Raw genomic sequence first — 18502 nt, 5'->3', positions numbered from 1 at the left:
TCTTTTATACCACCCCTCCCCTCCCCTCTTCAGTTAGCGAGGGTACTGCCAAGAGGAGGGGTACGAGCAACCAGACAGCGATGGCGTAGAAAGCGCCCACACCACGAGCATGCAGCCAGTGCACGGAGCACTGGCAGCCAGTCCTCAGAACTCTAAAACCCCAGCCAGCACCAAATGGGAAGTAAACATCTTGTTCTTCTTTTGCCTCTCTGAGGATCAGTAGAAAAAATGGTGGGATTCTAGGACATGAATGCCACAAGGCTGGACTGAGGAGCTATCCAAGCCACTTTCCAGAACTGCTGATGTAAGCTGGCCCATTTCTGAAGGAATACTAAAGAAAAAAGACTGGAGTCTATTTTGCCATTAAACTGCCCTTTTCATACTATATTCTTTTTTCTCATTAACTTAACAACATTCAGAAGAGGAAAAGAAATGGGTTAAAGTTTTTAAGAGTCTTTAATTCTGTGGGCCTCAATGTCCTCATCTGTAAAATGAGAAAATTACACTAAGTAATCAAATAACCCAACACTAACATTTTATGAACCTAGGTTGTTTCCTCACATATTCCAAACAGTTTGCCTTATTCTGATCCTAACATCTGGATAGTAGATGCAACTGGAAAAGTGTCCCCAGCTTTGCACTATTTGAATAACACTCAGTAAAATCTGCTTTGAGGCTAATGCCGTGGAGCTGGAGCCGAGGTACAAATCACATGTAGAAGAAGCTGCACAGCAAGAGAACTGCTTGCTGGCTCCATTGCCAGCATAGACCCTGCTGGGCAAACGGGCTCCATTTCCACTTCTCAGGACTATTGGGAACAAAGAGAAACACCGGATGGCATGAGGCTGTGGGGCCTCTGGCACCTCAAAACCATGTACCAGTGGAGTACAACTGGTCACTACACACCACAAGCTGCCACACCTGCGTTCTTATCAAGGACCAGTACACGTGGTTATGTTTCTAATTGGCAGTTCTGGAAAAACACTTTCATATGAGAGGAGGTACTTTTTACTCCTGTCATTAAATTAATGAAGTGTGTGAAGATCAAGTTGGGGAGGTGGAGTGTGCAGCAGGAGGAATTCCTTACCTCTTCCTCCATCTCCTTCAGCAACGTCTTCCTGAGCTCTTGCAGACCTGTGACTTTCCTGACTCTCAGTTATTCTCTCCCTGTTAAGCCACTTCACTCCACGGCAGGCTACCACATCCCCCGGCTCAGGAATTTCAGGGAAATCATACTGTGTGACCAATCACCTCAGCCAGAGGGCTACCAGTCGAGGCAGTAAAAGGGAGTAGTCAGAGGTAGATGAATGGTAGGGTCGGAAGCACCCCCAGACCTGCTGGAGGACAGCTGCCTTGGAAAAGCTTAAAACCTGGCCGCTTAAGTCAAGGCCTCACTCTGAACCACATACACTGTTTGCCTTTACACAGATGGTAAAAATCAAAATTACGGTTCAGTGGGATACATTCAGTGCCACATAAGAAAACTACCTTAGTAAAGAGTTATGCCTGCAAAAGTCTGCAAGTAAAAGATGGAAACAATTTAGGAGTCTTTCGTAGCTTGACAGTCTGCTTATTCTTTTCACAAAGAGCATGGTCAAGCTTCTATACTCAGCAAAACCAAATGAAATAGAGCCCTACTGCTGCCTACAAAAAGTCATGACAAATCTGATTTTCCTCCAAATGTAACTAAGCTGTCTCCATAACTCTCCCCATTTCCACTATCAGCATTCAAAATTTATTATCTTAGCCTTAGTCCTGTAGTTCAGTTGGTTGGAGTGTTGTCCCAATATGCCAAGGTTGTGGGTTCGATCCCCAGTAAGGGCACATAGAAGAATCAACCAATGAATGCATAAATAAGAGTAAACAAGTCAATGTTTCTCTCTAAAATTAAAAAGAAATAGCAAGTAAAAAAATTTATATTCTAGGCCCTGGCTGGTGTAGCTCAGTGGATTGAGCACTGGCCTGCGAACCATAGGATCGAGGTTCAATTCCCAGTCTGGGCACATGCCTGGGTTGCAGGCCAGTTCCCTGCAGGCCAATTCCCAGCAGGGGACACACAAAAGGCAACCATACACTGATGTTTCTCTCCCTCTCTCCTTCCCCTCTATAAATAAATAAATAAATAAATAAATAAATAAATAAATATATTTTTTAAATTTTATATTCTAAAACTTCAAACCAAAATGAACATTACACTCAGCTTCTTCTCTACCTTATTAAAATTATGATTCCCCTTTTAGCTTCAGATCATTCAATAACAATGGTTTCAAAACTGTATTCCAAGAAGCCTAGTTAGACTGTGGTTTAGGACAAAAGGACAGGGATGAGGCAGACTACCTTTTCCACAGCTGCTTTTACCTGCCTCAAATGCTGCACATTTGAAAATTGTAACGTGGAAGAAAAAAGAAACCCTTCAAAATCACTGCGGTAACAGACCAGGCCAACGACGTCCAGCCCGTGCGCTGCGAGCGTGTGACGCACTCCCTGACTCCTGCACTCTGCCCCACGCGTGAGGAGCTCCCGCGCACAGTGCACACCCACGTTTCTGGTCCAAACTTTCAGGGAACAAAGCGTTCGTTTCAATTTTTTAAATTTAATTACGTATTTATATCTGGATACTTGTTTTTTGTATTGTAAAGAAATTTTAGCATTTTTGAACATATCATGATACAAGAACTTTTTTTGTTTTAAAGCTTTTATTTATTTTTAGAGAAAGGGGAAGAGAGGGAGAAAATGGGGGAGTGAAACATCAATGTGTGGTTGCCTCTACTGTACCCCTTACTGGGGACCTGGCCTGCAACCCAGGCATGTGCCCTGACTGGGAATTGAACTGGCGATGCTTTGGCTCTCAGGCCCATGCTCAATCCACTGAGCCACACCAGCCAGGGCTCTTGAACTTTTATGTAACAAATAATTACAAAACATAAGAACAGATACAAGGTATTTAAGGTACTAACCATGTATAATGCACATCCCTATTTTTCTCTCAAAAATTTGGGCAAAAAGTGCACATTTTGCACAGCAAAATACAAGTACTTAGTCAGGACCACTGACCTCTTTTCCCATAGAGTGTCGAATTAAAAAATGGCAACAGCCAATTCAACAGGTGTCTGGTGTGAGTGAATCACAATTATAACTATTTGTCAGATTGGCAAAAAACATGCTTTTTGGTGTGCCACATAATTTTAGTAATTAGTGTATGTGTGCCATGGGATGAAAAAGGGTGAAAATCACTAGACCAGACTATCATATACAGTGACTCACATAACTACCAAGGCACAGTTTTGGTACATGAGAATTTCAACGAGCCAACCTTCAATGACCTGGGCCAGCAGGAGATGAAAACAGTGTAGTACACAAATGTAATTTATCGAAACCCTAATTTTAGCCCATGGTTTCAAGCATCCATCTCCCAACTGCTTTTTAACCCCAGCAAGCAATTAGTAAAACAGAGCTGAACTTCTGCTAAAATGTACAGGCAGTGAGAGCGGGGCCAAAGTGAAAACAGATTTATGAGAATCGTAACGTACTAAATGAACAGCAGACCAGACCCTGCCAGATGCCAGATATAAATGGACATGCAGAGAAATCAACTCCCCCACAATGGTAGGGAATTACGGTATGCAGTAGTGGCCATAACCCCCCATAAGCCACTTCAGTTAGTTCCTACTACAAGATTCTGACTCCAAGTCTGCATCATCTGTTTCAAGAATGACAGGAAGGGAAGAGCAGTCAGGGAGCTGTGAGGCCTCGTGCAACTCACCCGTGCAGAACTCCTTGCTCACATTGTGGGGCACTGTGATCCGTCGGTAGACAATGGGCTCTGACTCCAGGATGTTCTCATCGTGGCGGTACCGAGCAGGCCTTTCATTTGGGATGCCCCGGGAACGGGTACCACTTCTCCTCTCATAGGTGTCAATCTCCTCAAACACAGCTGCCTTGTCAAACAGGGCTAGGTTCCCTTCGAAATCAAAATCTGTGTCTGGGATCTCTTCAATATCGTCCCCGAAGCACTCGTCATCTTTATTCTTCATTTGGCCATTCTTTAAACCACTTTTCTTTGGAGTTGCCTGATTTGGATGCCTGCTACTAGATGACCCTGGAGAAAAATAGGGACTACAGTCAGTGTGCCCATAGAAAGTGCTCAGCGGAAGTAAATGCATTAATCCTTTAGGCACAGGTGGCAAACACATGGCCCTCCACCTTGTTTCTACCCGGTGGCAGCGCCCAAGCTCTTGCTTAACTGTTAAGGAGCAGTTACACTTATACAGTCCTAACATCACATTCGGCCCTTTGAAGGCAACTGCAAGGGCAATGTGGTCCCCAGTGAAAATGAGTTTGACAGCCCTGCTTTATGGGGAGTGCTATAGGAATCAAAGTGAAGATGGGAAGCTATTCCTCAACCATATTACGTAGCACAAATTACCACAAATTCCCTAGAATAATAGATTTCATATGTTACCCAAGTAATAGTGAATATATAAAATAAGCAGCACTCTTGGAAATCTTAATCAGTTTTGCCCTTCATAAGGAAACTGGTAATGACAGAGGCTTTTTTGACAAATGAATATTAAAAAAGTAAAAGGGCAAAAATACAGTAGTCTCTTCCCTGAGGTTTGTGTGGTTTCATTCTGAATGTCTGGCAGTTGTTTAAGAGAGAAATACTCTAATGTAAAAGGCCAATTCTCATAACCTGAAGCTCTTAGGAAGACACTATTCAACTGGCTCTTAATTCTATGTTTACCGAGCAAGCAACCTTCTGATTTTTATTTAGTATCAGACTAGAGCCCAGTCGGAGGGAATCCCTGGTTTAGACAGACTGCAGATTCTGAGCCAGATACACACCTTCCATTATAAATTGGTATTTTGATTTCTAAATCTGTCCTTAGGTCTTTCAGCTAATGTGATCTCTTTTCTCAGAATTTTATCACTTCTGGGTAAATAATTTATGAACCATCAAATAATGACAAGGACCATACTGGCCTGACCTGTGGAGGCCACACCAAGATACACATCAGCAACAGGGTAACCAGCCTCCCTTGGTCTCTGAGACTCTATCTGGCTGCCACACACCGGTCAACTACTCCCTAATAACCAAGGCATAAGACCTCACAGAATTCTCCAAACCATCCATTCCCAGAGAATCCTGAATTGAGTTTCTACTCTCATCTCTATCTGACTACCCGACAGGTGGACCAGGTGACTGCTATGCCAAACGGAGCTTCCAACATGGTCTAAATGAATGTAAGGTACTGCCTTTGAGAGATTGAGCTCCTCAATTACTGAAAATACTCAAGTAGAGGTTAGGATGGCCACAAGCGAACCCCCTCACACATCATCCCAACTATCCTGCTCTAACTCTTCTTGCAACAACTCCCTTCTACCCAATGGACCTAGGATCTGGTTTCAGTTCTCTCAGTAACCTGATATACCTGTCATCTTACACCCGTCATCCAGCCTCTCAGTTCCCTGGTCCATAAATGTTCACTGTGGTATTCCCAGCAGAGTTTCTGGCACGTAGCATTCAGTTAGTACTCATTTAATGAATTAATCAACACCAGCAAGGTTAATAATTACTCTGAAAGATGTGCACTACGCAAATATAACTTCTGTCCTAGTCTTCCTAATTCCAAGTACTGGTATGAAGGGCCGTGGATGACAGAAGATTTAGGCCTCGGAAAAAAACTAAGGCTAACCAAAATTATGAGGGGGAAGAAGAGCTGGCTGAGTCGCCACAAAGAGCTCAGATTAAAGCACCGGGAATTTTGTCAGTGTCTGGGTTGAGTTCTAATTCCAATAATTTAATAAAAGTATTTAGTGAGAGCATGCTGTGTGCCACAGCTGGGTGCTGGGAATGTAGCATATAATCAAGACAAGCTACTCAAAAAGGGAGGAGAGGTATATAAGCAAATTCCTAAAATACAATGTGATGAGTTACAACAGAAGCTTGTATAAAGCGCCATAGAAATATGGATGACACGGGGGGGGGGGGGCTGGGATGGGAGTAAAAGACAGAATACTGTAGTTGAAAAATAATTTTAAAAAAAATAAAGAAAGAAAGAAAGAAAGAGAGAAAGAAAGAAACATAGATGAAAAAGCAAAGCTAGATTAGGAAACAGGACAGCAGGCATGAAAACACAAAGTCAGGATGACACCATTAGCACATATGTTGGCAGGGGAGGAACTAGAGAAAAGTCCAGTTTGCAAAATTATCAATGCGCTGCCTGAGAATTCAATCAAACCATTCTAAAACAGGCCTCTAGCCCAGTGGTCTCTCTGCAGTGGGTACGTGCATACCCAGGAGTGCATAGGTTGGTCCACTGGGAGCAGGAGACGACACTATATAATCTATTTGCATTTTCTTTTAACTAAATCTAGTAAAAAGTCGAGCTTTTCATTTAATTTTAATGCGTGGGTGGTGACTGGCACTCCGATGAGGTTTCATGCCAGCTGACCATTTCCAGTGCTTGAGATATCTGAGCAAAGAGTGATGCTCTACCTGTACATGTGCAGGTACAGTCACATCATTTTTGTGTGTGTGGTGAAATACATGTAACAAAATTTATCACCATTTTAAGCATTTTAAGTGTATAGTTCAGTGGTATTAAGTGCATTCACACTGTTGTACAACTACACAAATTTTTAACTAAAGCATACAAAAAATAAGCAAATGGCTTAAAAACATTTCTATAAAGAAACTATGTACTAAACATAATACTAATTATGCGGTCCTCAGTGAACAAAAGAAGGGCAGAGCTAGCACTTTCCCCAGTGCTTTCATAGGCCTTCGTTAGCCAGCAGGAGGCTTTAAAACTAATCTATTCAAATTTAAAGAGATGAGCTCCCAAATTAAAAAGTATCAAGGTTATTCCAAACATGAATTTATTTGAACTACTACTGATGAACTTTGCCCCAAGTGTAAATGTACATCAGCTCTGGGGCCGAGTCCTGCCCAACGGCTGCTTCTATTCATCAAGTTTTATTGTTTACTTGTTTACTTACTGTCTAAGGCTGCTTTTGGGCTACAAAGGCAAAGTTAAGTATTGGAGACAGAGACCTTATGGCCTGCAAAGCCTCAGATACTTAAAATCTGACCCTTATAGGAAGTTTGCTCACCCTGCTGTGCATTGTACCTCTTGAGGTACTCTTTCTAGCTATGACTGCCATTAAAATAAAAATTTTAATTAGCTGGACCTGTTACCAGGTCTTTGAATATCTGCTTCATTCAAAGTGTTAAGTATGTCACTTATTAAACTACTGTCTTGGAACTCCACACTCACCCTTTGTGATGTGGGTCTGTAACTCTACAATTACCTTTTTCCTTCCCTAGCTGGCTTCCTGTTAGGTTCCACCACCAGCAGTAGGTGCCTGAAGAGACTGGAAGGAAGGAGGAAGGAGGAAGGAGGAGGAAGGAGGAAGGAGGAAGGAAGAAGGGACCTTTTCCTCCTTTGCTTGTTGTTTGCATCAGCACTGCCTGGCAGCTGGTTCCAGTCTTCAGCTATTCTTTCAGACTAGTGTAGACACAGGTGCTTCATTGCACCCCTCAGAAGAGCTGGCACCAGCTCTGTGAAGCCCCTTTTCTGAACTTTGAGGTTCTGGTAACCCGAGCCTCTTCCCTTTGTTTCCCCTTCCTCAATGACTCTTTGTTTTTTCAATCTTCCAACACTTACTAAACTAATGCCCTATATTACTTTTTCTGAAAGAAACTAGTCGTTACTACATTCCTTAGTGATGTACCAATATTTCAAAAATTAACAACTCACAGTTAATTCCTCTGTTCTAAAAAAAAAAAAATTCCTCTGTTCTAACCAAATAATGTTTAGTAAGAAAAAATATTTTAAAATATTTGAATAAAATATTGCTGTATAAGTAGTTCATGTTTATTCAATCCTTTTTAATTTGTATAGGTGAAGACCTTTTTGAACTACAGACACACAGATATACAGAGAAATAGAGCAGATAGCTTCAGTTCTAAAATCTCAGACAGGGTAGAGAATAAACACAGACATACAAACACCAGTCCAGATATCAAAGAGCTTATCTTCTCCCAGTGGGCATAAAAATCTTAACTGATTTGAGCATAAAGTAGACAAATAACCAGAAAAGATTTTAAAAAGACTAACAAAGCCAAGTTCACAGGCAATGCTGATGCTGTGCGGTGAAGTGCAAATTTGAAGAGGAACTCTCATATTTGTCTTTGTAACTTAATTATTGCTTGTAACTTTTATAAAAAGCATATATTTCTTTAGTAACCCAAATCTAAATTCAAATAATTGAAGAAAAAAGGTTGACAAAGCAAATTCTCTGTTGTCACCCACCCAACAGAGATTAGCTATGTAGAAACATTAATCTCTATAGAAATCAACCGATGTTGAAACTATAAAGCCGAACTCCCATTGCTGCTACCAACAAGGAACAGCTGAGCTCTAAACAATCCAAAAACAAAGTAAAACTGCAAAATCAGTAGAAAGGGAAAATACCAAAGAAACAGAAAGTCAGCCAAGTTCTACTGGTGTTTTGGATTCACTCCTGGGGGGGCAAAAAAAGATGCACCTGGGGTCCGCCCCATCTGCTCGTGACACATGCATCACTGGTTGTTTTCTAGCAGGTTTACTGAGGTGTAACTGGGGTAAGAAAACCTGCACATACTATATGTATCCACTGAGGTATGACTAGTATGCAAAAACCTGCAAATGCTAGTTTTTCAAGAAGCAAAAAATACTGTGAACCACTGAACCATATTTTAAACCAGTAAAATATTACTGTAATATAGTTCATGTTTATCTAATCCTTTTAAATTTGCACTTTTGTCTCATATCTAATGTATAATAGGTAGAGAATATATATTAATAAACTGATGGTCCAATGAAGAGTTCTTATCAATGTCACAGAAATAGGTAAATTCTAAAGGAGGAAGTGCAAGAAACCTAATGAAATGTTATCAATATTATGAGTCAAATACTTCATGCTTATTTTAAAAGGCATTATGTAGGCCAAAGCATAATTCCTTTGAAGCTGAATAGAGTTTATTCTGAAGAAAGGAATAGGGGTGGTCTACATGAGTCTCTTCATGTCAGCCAACTGCCTTTACAATCACACCACTAATCACTAAATCCAAAACACCATTTCACTCACGGGAGTATTTTGTTTGTTTGTTTTAAAGATTTCATCCATCCATTTTTTGGAGGGAGAAAGAGAATGAGAGAAACATCAATGTGTGATTGCCTTCCACACACCCCCTTACTATGGTCCTGGCCCGCAACTCAGGCATGTCCCCTGACTGGGAATTGAATTGGCAACCCTTTGGTTCGCAGGCCTGAGCTCAATCCACTGAGCCACATCAGGCAGGGCTCATCATGGGTGTATTTTGTTGCTCTTTTTAAAAAATATGCATTCCTTCAAAAAATTTTCATTAAGCATCTGGTGTTACCTATCAGGACCTGTGCTAGGTGCTAGAGGTCAATAGTGAACAATATCAACATAACTCCAGTCTTCACCTAATGTTACAGTCACCCCCTTACTATCATTTATAATCACTCTTTGCAGACCCACCAGTCAAACTGCCTGCATTTTTCAACATAGCAGCTCCTTCAATAGTCCTTGCCACAGGTAAGCAATTTTAAAGTATTTTCTTTCCCTGTTAGCAGACTCTGTTGTTACCTATCCAACATCCAGACCCCTCTACCTTCATAACAAAACCCATTTTTGATCAGATTACCCTCCTCCCAGGTGACAAAGCTAATTTCTAAATCCATCACGGTGGTGCTCATGCCAATAACTGACTGAACCATGGGCATGCAAAGCTATCCTGGCCAAGCAGACAGGATGGGGCCAGAGCTACAAGGAAGAGATCTTGTAGCCATTTCTGATAAAGGTGTCCTAACCTCTGAGGAGCTCCTGGCTCTCTGGCCTCTCAGGGTGCATTTGGCTATGTCTGAAGACATTTCTCACTGTTACAACTGGCAGTGGTTGCAGTGCTGTGGGCATAGGTAGGTAGAATCAGGAATACACAGGACACACACACACACACACACCACCCCCACCCCACCCCCCGACCTAAAATATGAAGAGTCTTGAGGCTGAGAAACTATGCTGAAGATGACACTCGGGAAGAGATGGTGTTACTTCTCTTTGTGAAGGTTAAGTCTAGCGAGGCACTTGGCACCACTGAGCCAGCTAGCATCTGTCTGAGGACCAAGCCGGCACACAGAGGAGGCGTCAGAGAACCAGGCTGAGCCCTCACTGTACTACACCAGAGACGTCCAACCTCTGCGCTCACTGTGACGGCGCTTCACTATGTCAGCACAGCCAGAGCGTCCTGATACACTGTGTAGTGTTCTCACATCTACTGTGAGCTTTTCCACAGACTGCTTACTTAATTCATACAATACTCTAACATATTACACAGGTACTAGAGAAACATGAAAATACTTAAAGATGGTTATTATTGTCTATAGTCATTTACTTGCTAAGAGTAAAGGAAGGAAGACACTATAAACTCCCCACTGGTTACCCCGCAGAGCCTATGTGCCTGGCACCATCTAAGGCTTTCATATACACACTATCTGAATTTGTCTTCAAAACAACCTGATTAAACCTGTCATTCTACAAATGAGGAAATAAGGGCGCCTTATATTTACACAGCTAATAAATGTAAGTTGGGATTTAAACTCTGATCTGTCGAATGCCCAATTCCACTCTATTTCCACATATGAAAATGTGGAAACAGGTAGGGATGGGAAGGAATCTCCAGAGGTGCCCCAGGGCTAAGACAAAGGACATTGATACAGGACACAGACCCTGTTCTACGAGCAGTGGTTCCTACTTTCTGGAAAAGCAGTGAATCATGAATGCACCTACACAGAACATGCTACAAATGATCCCTCCTCCATTATAACAGCATTAGAATAAACTAACAGTGTGCGACCCCCTTTCCTGGTGGCCAATCAAGGAAAATCATGGGAGACCACATGGGCAGTAGCTAAAGTAGTATAACTACTTGTACATGTGCAATAAAAGCCCACCAAAACTAACTAGGAATACCTGCCCTGTAAGAATAGAATCCCTCCAGCCCCTGGGATCAATCTCTGCTCAGAGTTGGCCTTCTCCCATGTTCTGAGGAGTGTACTATCACTTAATAAATCTGCTCTCTCTCTTTCTGCTATAAACTACCTGTTCAGTTCAATTCTTTGTTCGCGATCACCAAGACCCTGGTTACCTGTGCCCACCTATGACAGGGAGACCATGTAACTCTGGTAGACCTAGCAAAGTTAAAAGAAACAGCAGAGAGGATTCTGTCTAGAAAACAAGCATACAAAGCAAAAGCAAAAAATGTATTCGACACAGCTCAATGGTAAAAATGAAATTAGAAAACAACAGGAAACAAGTAGCCCTTTTTCAAAAATAACTTTTTGTTAATGAATGTTTACAGTGGATAATGCAGATGCTGACTTAACATTTTGACATGTTTTGTTTCAGTTAAAAATATGCATCCAGAGACTTCCGCCAAGATGGAGGTGTAGGTGGAAGCACTGCATCTCCTCACACAACCAAGTTTAAAAACAACAAAGTTTTAGCAAAAAAAACCACAGCCAAAACCACAGAAAATTGAACTTCACGGAAGTCTGACAACAACGAACCCTTCAGCCAAACCGGTAAGAGGGGCAGAGCCAGCAGCAGAGCGGGGTCAGGCCAGAAAGACCCACTGGACTGACCCAGGTGCACGACCCAGGAGCACAACCCAGGCGTGCTGGCAGGTGTGGGCGGATCCCAGGTGTGGAGTAGCAGGCGGACCCACTGAGGGCTGATAGCAGTCACACATTCGAGCGCAGATAAACCAGTGAAGGAGCAAGCAGTGAGAGAGACCATGCAGGCCCCAATGGCAGGAAGCAGCAGAGGGGACCACCATTGTCCCTCTCTGACCCTCGTCACAGACCAGTGACCTGGGTGGCCTCTCCCTGACCCGCCCCCACATACAGCATCACAAACCAGCGATCTGGGTGGCCCCGCCCTGGTGAACAACTAAGGCTCCGCTCCTCATACGTAAATGGCACAAACAGATCAAAACATGGCTCAAGAACAACTCAGAGCCCCAGAGCCGATAAATCTAAGTGATGAAGAAATAGCCAAACATTCAGATGCACAGTTCAAAACACTGGTGATCAGGATGCTCACAGAATTGGTTGATTTTAGCCACAAATTAGAGGAACAAATGAAGGCTAAACTAATTGAAATTAATGGAAATGCACAGGAAACCAATAATAATGGAAAGGATACTGGGACTCAAATCAAAGGAGTGGACCAAAAAGAGGAAAAAATGACCAAAGAGAAAAGAATGAAGAAACAAGAATTCAAAACAATGAGGAGAGGCTTAAGAACTTCCAGGACATCTTGAAACGTTCCAACGTCTGAATTATAGGGGTACCAGAAGGGGAAGAGGAACAGCCATGAGTGGAAAACTTATTTGAACAAATAATAAAGGAGAACTCCCCCAATCTGGCAAAGGAAATAGACTTCCAGGAAATCCAGGAAGCTCAGAGAGTCCCAAAGAAGTTGGACCCAAGAAGGAACACACTAAGGCACATCATCATTACATTAGCCAAGATGAAAATGAAGGAGAGAATCCTAGAAGCAGCAAGAGATAAGGGGACAGTCACCTACAAAGCAGTTCCCATCAGACTGTCAGCGGATTTCTCAAAAGAGACCTTACAAGCAAGAAGGGGCTGGAAGGAAGTATTCCAAGTCATGAAATCCAAAGACCTACAACCAAGATTGCTCTATCTGGCAAAGCTTTCATTTAGAATGGAAGGACAGATAAAATGCTTCTCAGATAAGATCAAATTCAAGGAGTTCATCATCACCAAGCCCTTATTATATGAAATGTTAAAGGGACTTATCTAAGAAAAAGAAGACAAAAAACATGAACAGTGAAAGGACAGCAAAGTCACAGTTATTAAGAACCACACCTAAAGCAAAAGCAAACTAAGAGGACAGCTAGATCAGGAGCAGAACCATAGAAATGAAGATCACATGGAGGGTTAGCAACAGGGGAGTGAGAGGAGGAGAAGGGGGGAGAAGGTACAGAAAATAAGTAGCACAGACTGTAGATAGAAAATAGATAGGGGGAGGGTAAGAATAGTAGGGGAAATACAGAATCTAAAGAATTTGAGACACGTGGTCATAAACTAAAGGGGGGGAACAGTGGGGGAGGGGTGTTTAGGGTGGAGGGGAATGAAGGGGGAAATAGAACTGTAATGGCATAATCAATAAAATCTATTAAAAAATATGCATCCATCTTATGAAATTTTCTATCCTGCTTTCTTACTTAGAATCTCACTGTTTCACAAAAAACTTCTCCAAATATTTTGTGGTTACATAGTAAAAGACACTATATGGATACAGAGTGGGGCAAAAGTAGGTTTATAGTTGTTCGTATGGAAAATAATTAATAAATAACAATAAAAATAAACTCTTGTGTTTCACATACAACTATAAACCCACTTTTGCCTAACCCATATATACACACCATACCTACTAATGAACTTTTAAGCTATTTCTCATTTTTATTGTTATGGACTCAGCCTGAACACACCATCTCTGATTACTCCAGATGAAAAATCACTCACATTTGATCACTTGGAGCAGTATGGGCACTGTTCATCTAGCACTTACCCTATACTACTCACTTTGTTCTGTAGATATGTGTTCTTACATTAACTTTCCAAGTAGCACGTAAGCCAAAAGTGGGTGGAACTATGTCATTCCGACCTGTCACCTAATACTCTGGCTAGTCCACCATAAGTACATAAATCTCTACTGAATTAAGGAATAAAATTAAGAGTCATATCAAAAAACAAAAACCCCAAACAAACAACAAAAGTAAAAAGTCTAAAAGGTTATAAAGAAAAGACAACTTGAGATTAACTCTGAGAAAGAAAGAGAGCCACCCAAAACTATGCCACGTGCGCTGCACGACTGAGAAGGGCAGGAAGATGTTGCTCTCAACAATAATAAAAAGGAATATAAGGCAAGGGCTTCAGAGGAAAGGGCTTCCTGTCTAGTATGGACTGAAAATGACTTATCGCAATCACAAATGAAGACAAGCAATTAATCAATGGGAGAGAAGATGGTAAAAAAAAAAAATGGAAAACCATTTTTGACTCAGCCATAGGACTCTACAAACACAACTTGCAACCAAACCCAGAGCTATATCTTTAGTAGGTGTCAGGTATTTTCTTGTGCTCCCTGTGAATACAGATCTTCCATGCATTCATTTGACAAATAAACACTGAGGACCACTATGTTCTAAATAGTGTCAGGAAAGGAGACAGAGAAAAAGATTTCCAAGAGAAATTATTGACATCAAAGGTCAGCAAGAGATAGACAGTAGGAAATAAACCCAAGGCAGGCTACACATGCTCAACTGTCACTGAGTCTTCTCTTTTCTCATACTTAATAGAAATATTGGGCAACCCTAGATGAGTAAGCTGTCTCAATACTTGGCTTCCGTAGCCCAAAGGTCCCGGCTCTGTATTAAACTGGCATTTGATCACTGGGAGAGAAAAGCATTTGCCTTGAAAAAGATAAACAGTGCTTCCCAGATTTCTTTACCTTTCAAGTATGGTAAGCTGACGGTCTTCCCCTTGCCATTTTGCTGCCAGCCTTTGGCAGAGACCTCTTGGCCAGGATAACTTATAACAAACCCATTGTTGTACAACCCTCAGTGCCACATATTTATTGATTTTTATCACGCACACATTGTAAAGGGACACTCTGTCTTGCTCTTAGCACGCTAAAGGGCACCTGAAGGTCAAATTACAAATGTTTTAGTGCCAGACTCAATGAGATTTGTGAGAAGGGGCCTGAAAATATCCGGGGCTTTCTTTTCAACTCTCAAATTCTAAGCCCTGCTAATCATAAACTTCTTAGGCTCCAGCAGCAGCACCAAAATTTTCAAGTCTGTTGGAAAAATAAAGTACGCCCAAGGAGGTTAAGGGGTCATAGTAGGACCATGAAAACTTGGCAAAAAATAACTTTCTGACCTCGGATGGTGAGCTCAGTGTCTCACTAAATATACTGTACACAAACCTGTATCTAGCAGACTTCACATGGTTTCTCTCTGCTCCCCAAGACTCGTGTTCCATTCACTAACTTGAAAATATTGTGAGTGGTCAGTTCAATGACCAAGGTTGCCATGTCCACTGCCGCGTCCACTGTTGGATCCCTCTCTCACCGTGACAAGGTACTGAGAGGGGGTGTAAGACTTCAAGGAAGCAGTTTCCAACTTGGTGGACGTGGCATGGAAGGCCCTGCAATACCTATTGTGATTGTGCTTGCTTTGGGGATCATGACCTTTTCTGCTTTAATCATTATGAATACCCTTGCAGTGATTCAGATAGTGCGCTTAGACCTTTCCCGGCTCAATGAACAGAATAATGATATCATACTAGAAACGTTAGGGAATATAGGTACAAAGAAACAACCAGAACATTCTGAGAATTCAAGCTTAATCAATAACAGATCATTGGAAAAACACCCAAGATAAATTAGAAAACTCTAGGAAATCAGGAGATGACCTCACTGCTTTCTTAGAGGGAATCAAAGTACAAAACATGTCTATAGAAGAACTCCTAGAGAAACTTAAAAGAAGTACCCTTGAAAGCCCCCTGCAACATAGGAATAGCCCCTCCTTTACCTTGAATAAGAATATATATCAACTAGACAGGCAAAGAAATAACAAAAGCTAGCTAGTTATTACAAACTAAACAGTTACTAAAGAGTCAGAATTTATAGTACACAGAAAAACATTTTAGACAAAAAAAGAGAGATAGCTAAGTTAGACATCACAAGGGCCTTATAATAAATTTCCTATTTTCTCTACTCAATCTAGCGTATCCTTTTGCCCTATGACAAATTCTGAGAAACTTTAATATACAATAAGATACTTCTAATTGTCTGATTAATAGCTCTCCTGGTTAAAATAATCTTTGTTTATTATAACTAAATCTATGGGAACTTTCGTACTTTTACTGATTACCTTTGTATTGATTTTTTCTGCTTAACTGATCATGCTATACTGCAAATGTTAATCACTACCTGAAATGAAAATATAAAAACCTGCTTGTACTTGCAATAAACAGAACAGAGCTTCACTGTCCTTTGAGGCGTGTTGTCGTCTGTTACCCAGCGCCAACGCCTACCCTCACCTGTGGGACCCCTTGACTCGCTGCGGCCAGACCGCGGCACAAGGTCATAGAAAGCATTCTTTATAACTAACCTTCACCCAAAGGAAGAGATTAAAATCTACCTGTGCTAAATCTCTCATCAGTGTTGGATTAGGTAACAAGAACCAGTAGGTCCCTCAAAAATTCATTACTAACCTTGAAACAACATGTAAAAGCCAGAGTTGAAGAGAAATTATATGCCCATAACTTTATCAGTCCATTAGTCTCAACATCAATGTCCATAAATCAGAATTCTATTTATAGATTTCTCATTAGAAATCTATATCTCCTTCTCTTCATTCATCAATGAAGAAAACATCGATAACCTACCTACGTTACAACTGTGGTGGGAAGAAACCAATCAATATCTTTGGAATCCTTAAAATATTATATAAACGCCAAGTAAGTCAATCTCTAGCAGACACTACTACTTATCTATCTTAGAGGGCCACTGAACAGATAAATAAATGTAATTCTACAGATAAATAGATGTAATTCTTTTTTCAAAGTATATTTTATTAATTATGCTATTACAATTGTCTCAATTTTTTTCCTCCTTTATCCCCCTCCTCCCCGCACTGCCCACCTTACCCTCCAGCACTCCCCCAACAGTTCAAGTCCATGGGTCGTACATATAAGTTCTTTAATTTCTCCATTTCCTATACTATTCCTAACCTACTCCTGTCTATTTTATGCCTACCGATTATGCTTCTTATTCCCGTACCTTGCACCCTCACTTCCCCCCTCTCCCTCCCCATAGATAACCCTTCATGGGATCTTCATTTCTGTGATTCTGTTTCTGTTCTAGTTATTTGCTTATTTTTTGTTTTTGTTTTTTAGGTTCAGTTATTAATAGTTATGAGTTTGTTGTCATCTTACTGTTTGTAGTTTTTGACCATCTTCTATTTCTTAGATAAGTCCCTTTTACATTTCATATAATTAGGGCTTGGTGATAATGAACTCCTTTAACTTGACCTTATCTGAGAAGCACTTTATCTGCCCTTCCATTCTAAATGATAGCTTTGCTGGGTAGAGTAATCTTGGATATAGGTCCTTGCCTTTCATGACTTGTAATATTTCTTTCCAGCCCCTTCTTGTCTGTAAGACTTTTTGAAAAATCAGCTGATAGTCTTATGGGAATTCCTTTGTAGGTAACTGTCTCCTTTCCTCTTGCTGCTTTTATTTATTTACTTTTATAAAGATTTTATTTATTTATCTTTAGAGGGGAAGGGAAGGAGAGAGGGAGAGAAACATCAATGTACAGTTGCCTTTCATGCATCCCCTGCTGGGAAGTGGCCTGCAGGGACCTGGCCTGCGACCCAGGCATGTGCCCTGACTGGGAATTGAACTGGCAACCTCTCAGTTTGCCGGCGATCACTCAATCCACTTAGCCACACCAGCCAGAGCTCCTCTTGCTGCTTTAAAGATTTTTCTCCTTATCTTTAATCTTGGGTAATGTAATTATGATGTGTCTTGGTGTGCTCCTCCTTGGGTCCAATTTCTTTGGGACTCTAGGGGCTTCCTGGGCTTCCTGGAAGTCTACTTTCTTTGCCAGATTGGGGAAGTTTTCCTTCATTATTTGTTCAAATAAGTGTTCAGTATCTTGCTCTTCCTCTTCTCCTGCCACCACTCCCATGATTCAGATGCTGGAACGTTTAAAGTTGTTCCAGAGGCTCCTAAGCACCTCCTCATTTTTAAAAATCTTGTTTCTTCATTCTGTTCCAGTTAGATGCTTATTTCTCCCTTTTGTTCCAAACTGCTGATTTGGGTCCCAGTTTCCTTCCCTTCACTGTTGGTTCCCTGTATATTTTCCTTTATTTCAATTTGTATAGACTTCATTTCTTCCTTCATTTTGTAACTGAGCTCAATTCTTTGAGCATCCTGATTACCAGTGATTTGAACTCTGCATCTGATAGGTTGGCTATCTCCTTGTTGCTTAGCTCTTTTTCTGGAGTGTTGATCTGTTCTTTCATTTGGACCATATTTCTTTGTCTTGGTGAACTCCTTGGTTGTTGGATTTCCATGCAAATGTTTTTTTTGGCAGTTCTTGTTGTTCTTTATTTTAAAATTGGTTGTTATCCTTCTTTTGGTTGTGTGAGGAATCAAAGAGTTTCTTCTGCCTATGCCTCCATCTTGGCTGGAACCCCAGATGTAATTCTACCTTCTATCACAAACTAAATCTGAGCCACATTTCATAATCAAATTCCCAGGCCACAGGCATTTCCCACACAATCTGGACTCAGAAAAAGTTCTCTGAAAGAGAATACCATTTTTTTGCC

General features: G+C 41.2%; 1 protein-coding gene across 9 annotated transcripts in view; it reads right to left on the bottom strand.

Annotated features, from left to right (window-relative positions):
- Window positions 1–18502, bottom strand: part of EDC3 (enhancer of mRNA decapping 3) — an 80935-nt gene that overhangs the window by 21130 nt on the left and 41303 nt on the right. For all 9 annotated transcript variants that reach the window (XM_037134527.2, XM_053656817.1, XM_037134523.2 and 6 more), the window contains one exon: window positions 3764–4099. In XM_037134527.2, the coding sequence (XP_036990422.1) occupies window positions 3764–4099 (336 nt within the window). The remainder of the gene's footprint in view (window positions 1–3763; window positions 4100–18502) is intronic.

The sequence above is a fragment of the Artibeus jamaicensis genome, unplaced genomic scaffold, assembly GCF_021234435.1.
Source record: "Artibeus jamaicensis isolate MK-2021 breed Jamaican fruit bat unplaced genomic scaffold, CSHL_Jam_final scaffold_286, whole genome shotgun sequence".
In the NCBI taxonomy this organism is placed as follows: domain Eukaryota; kingdom Metazoa; phylum Chordata; class Mammalia; order Chiroptera; family Phyllostomidae; genus Artibeus; species Artibeus jamaicensis.
This window is presented reverse-complemented; position numbering and strand designations above follow the sequence as displayed.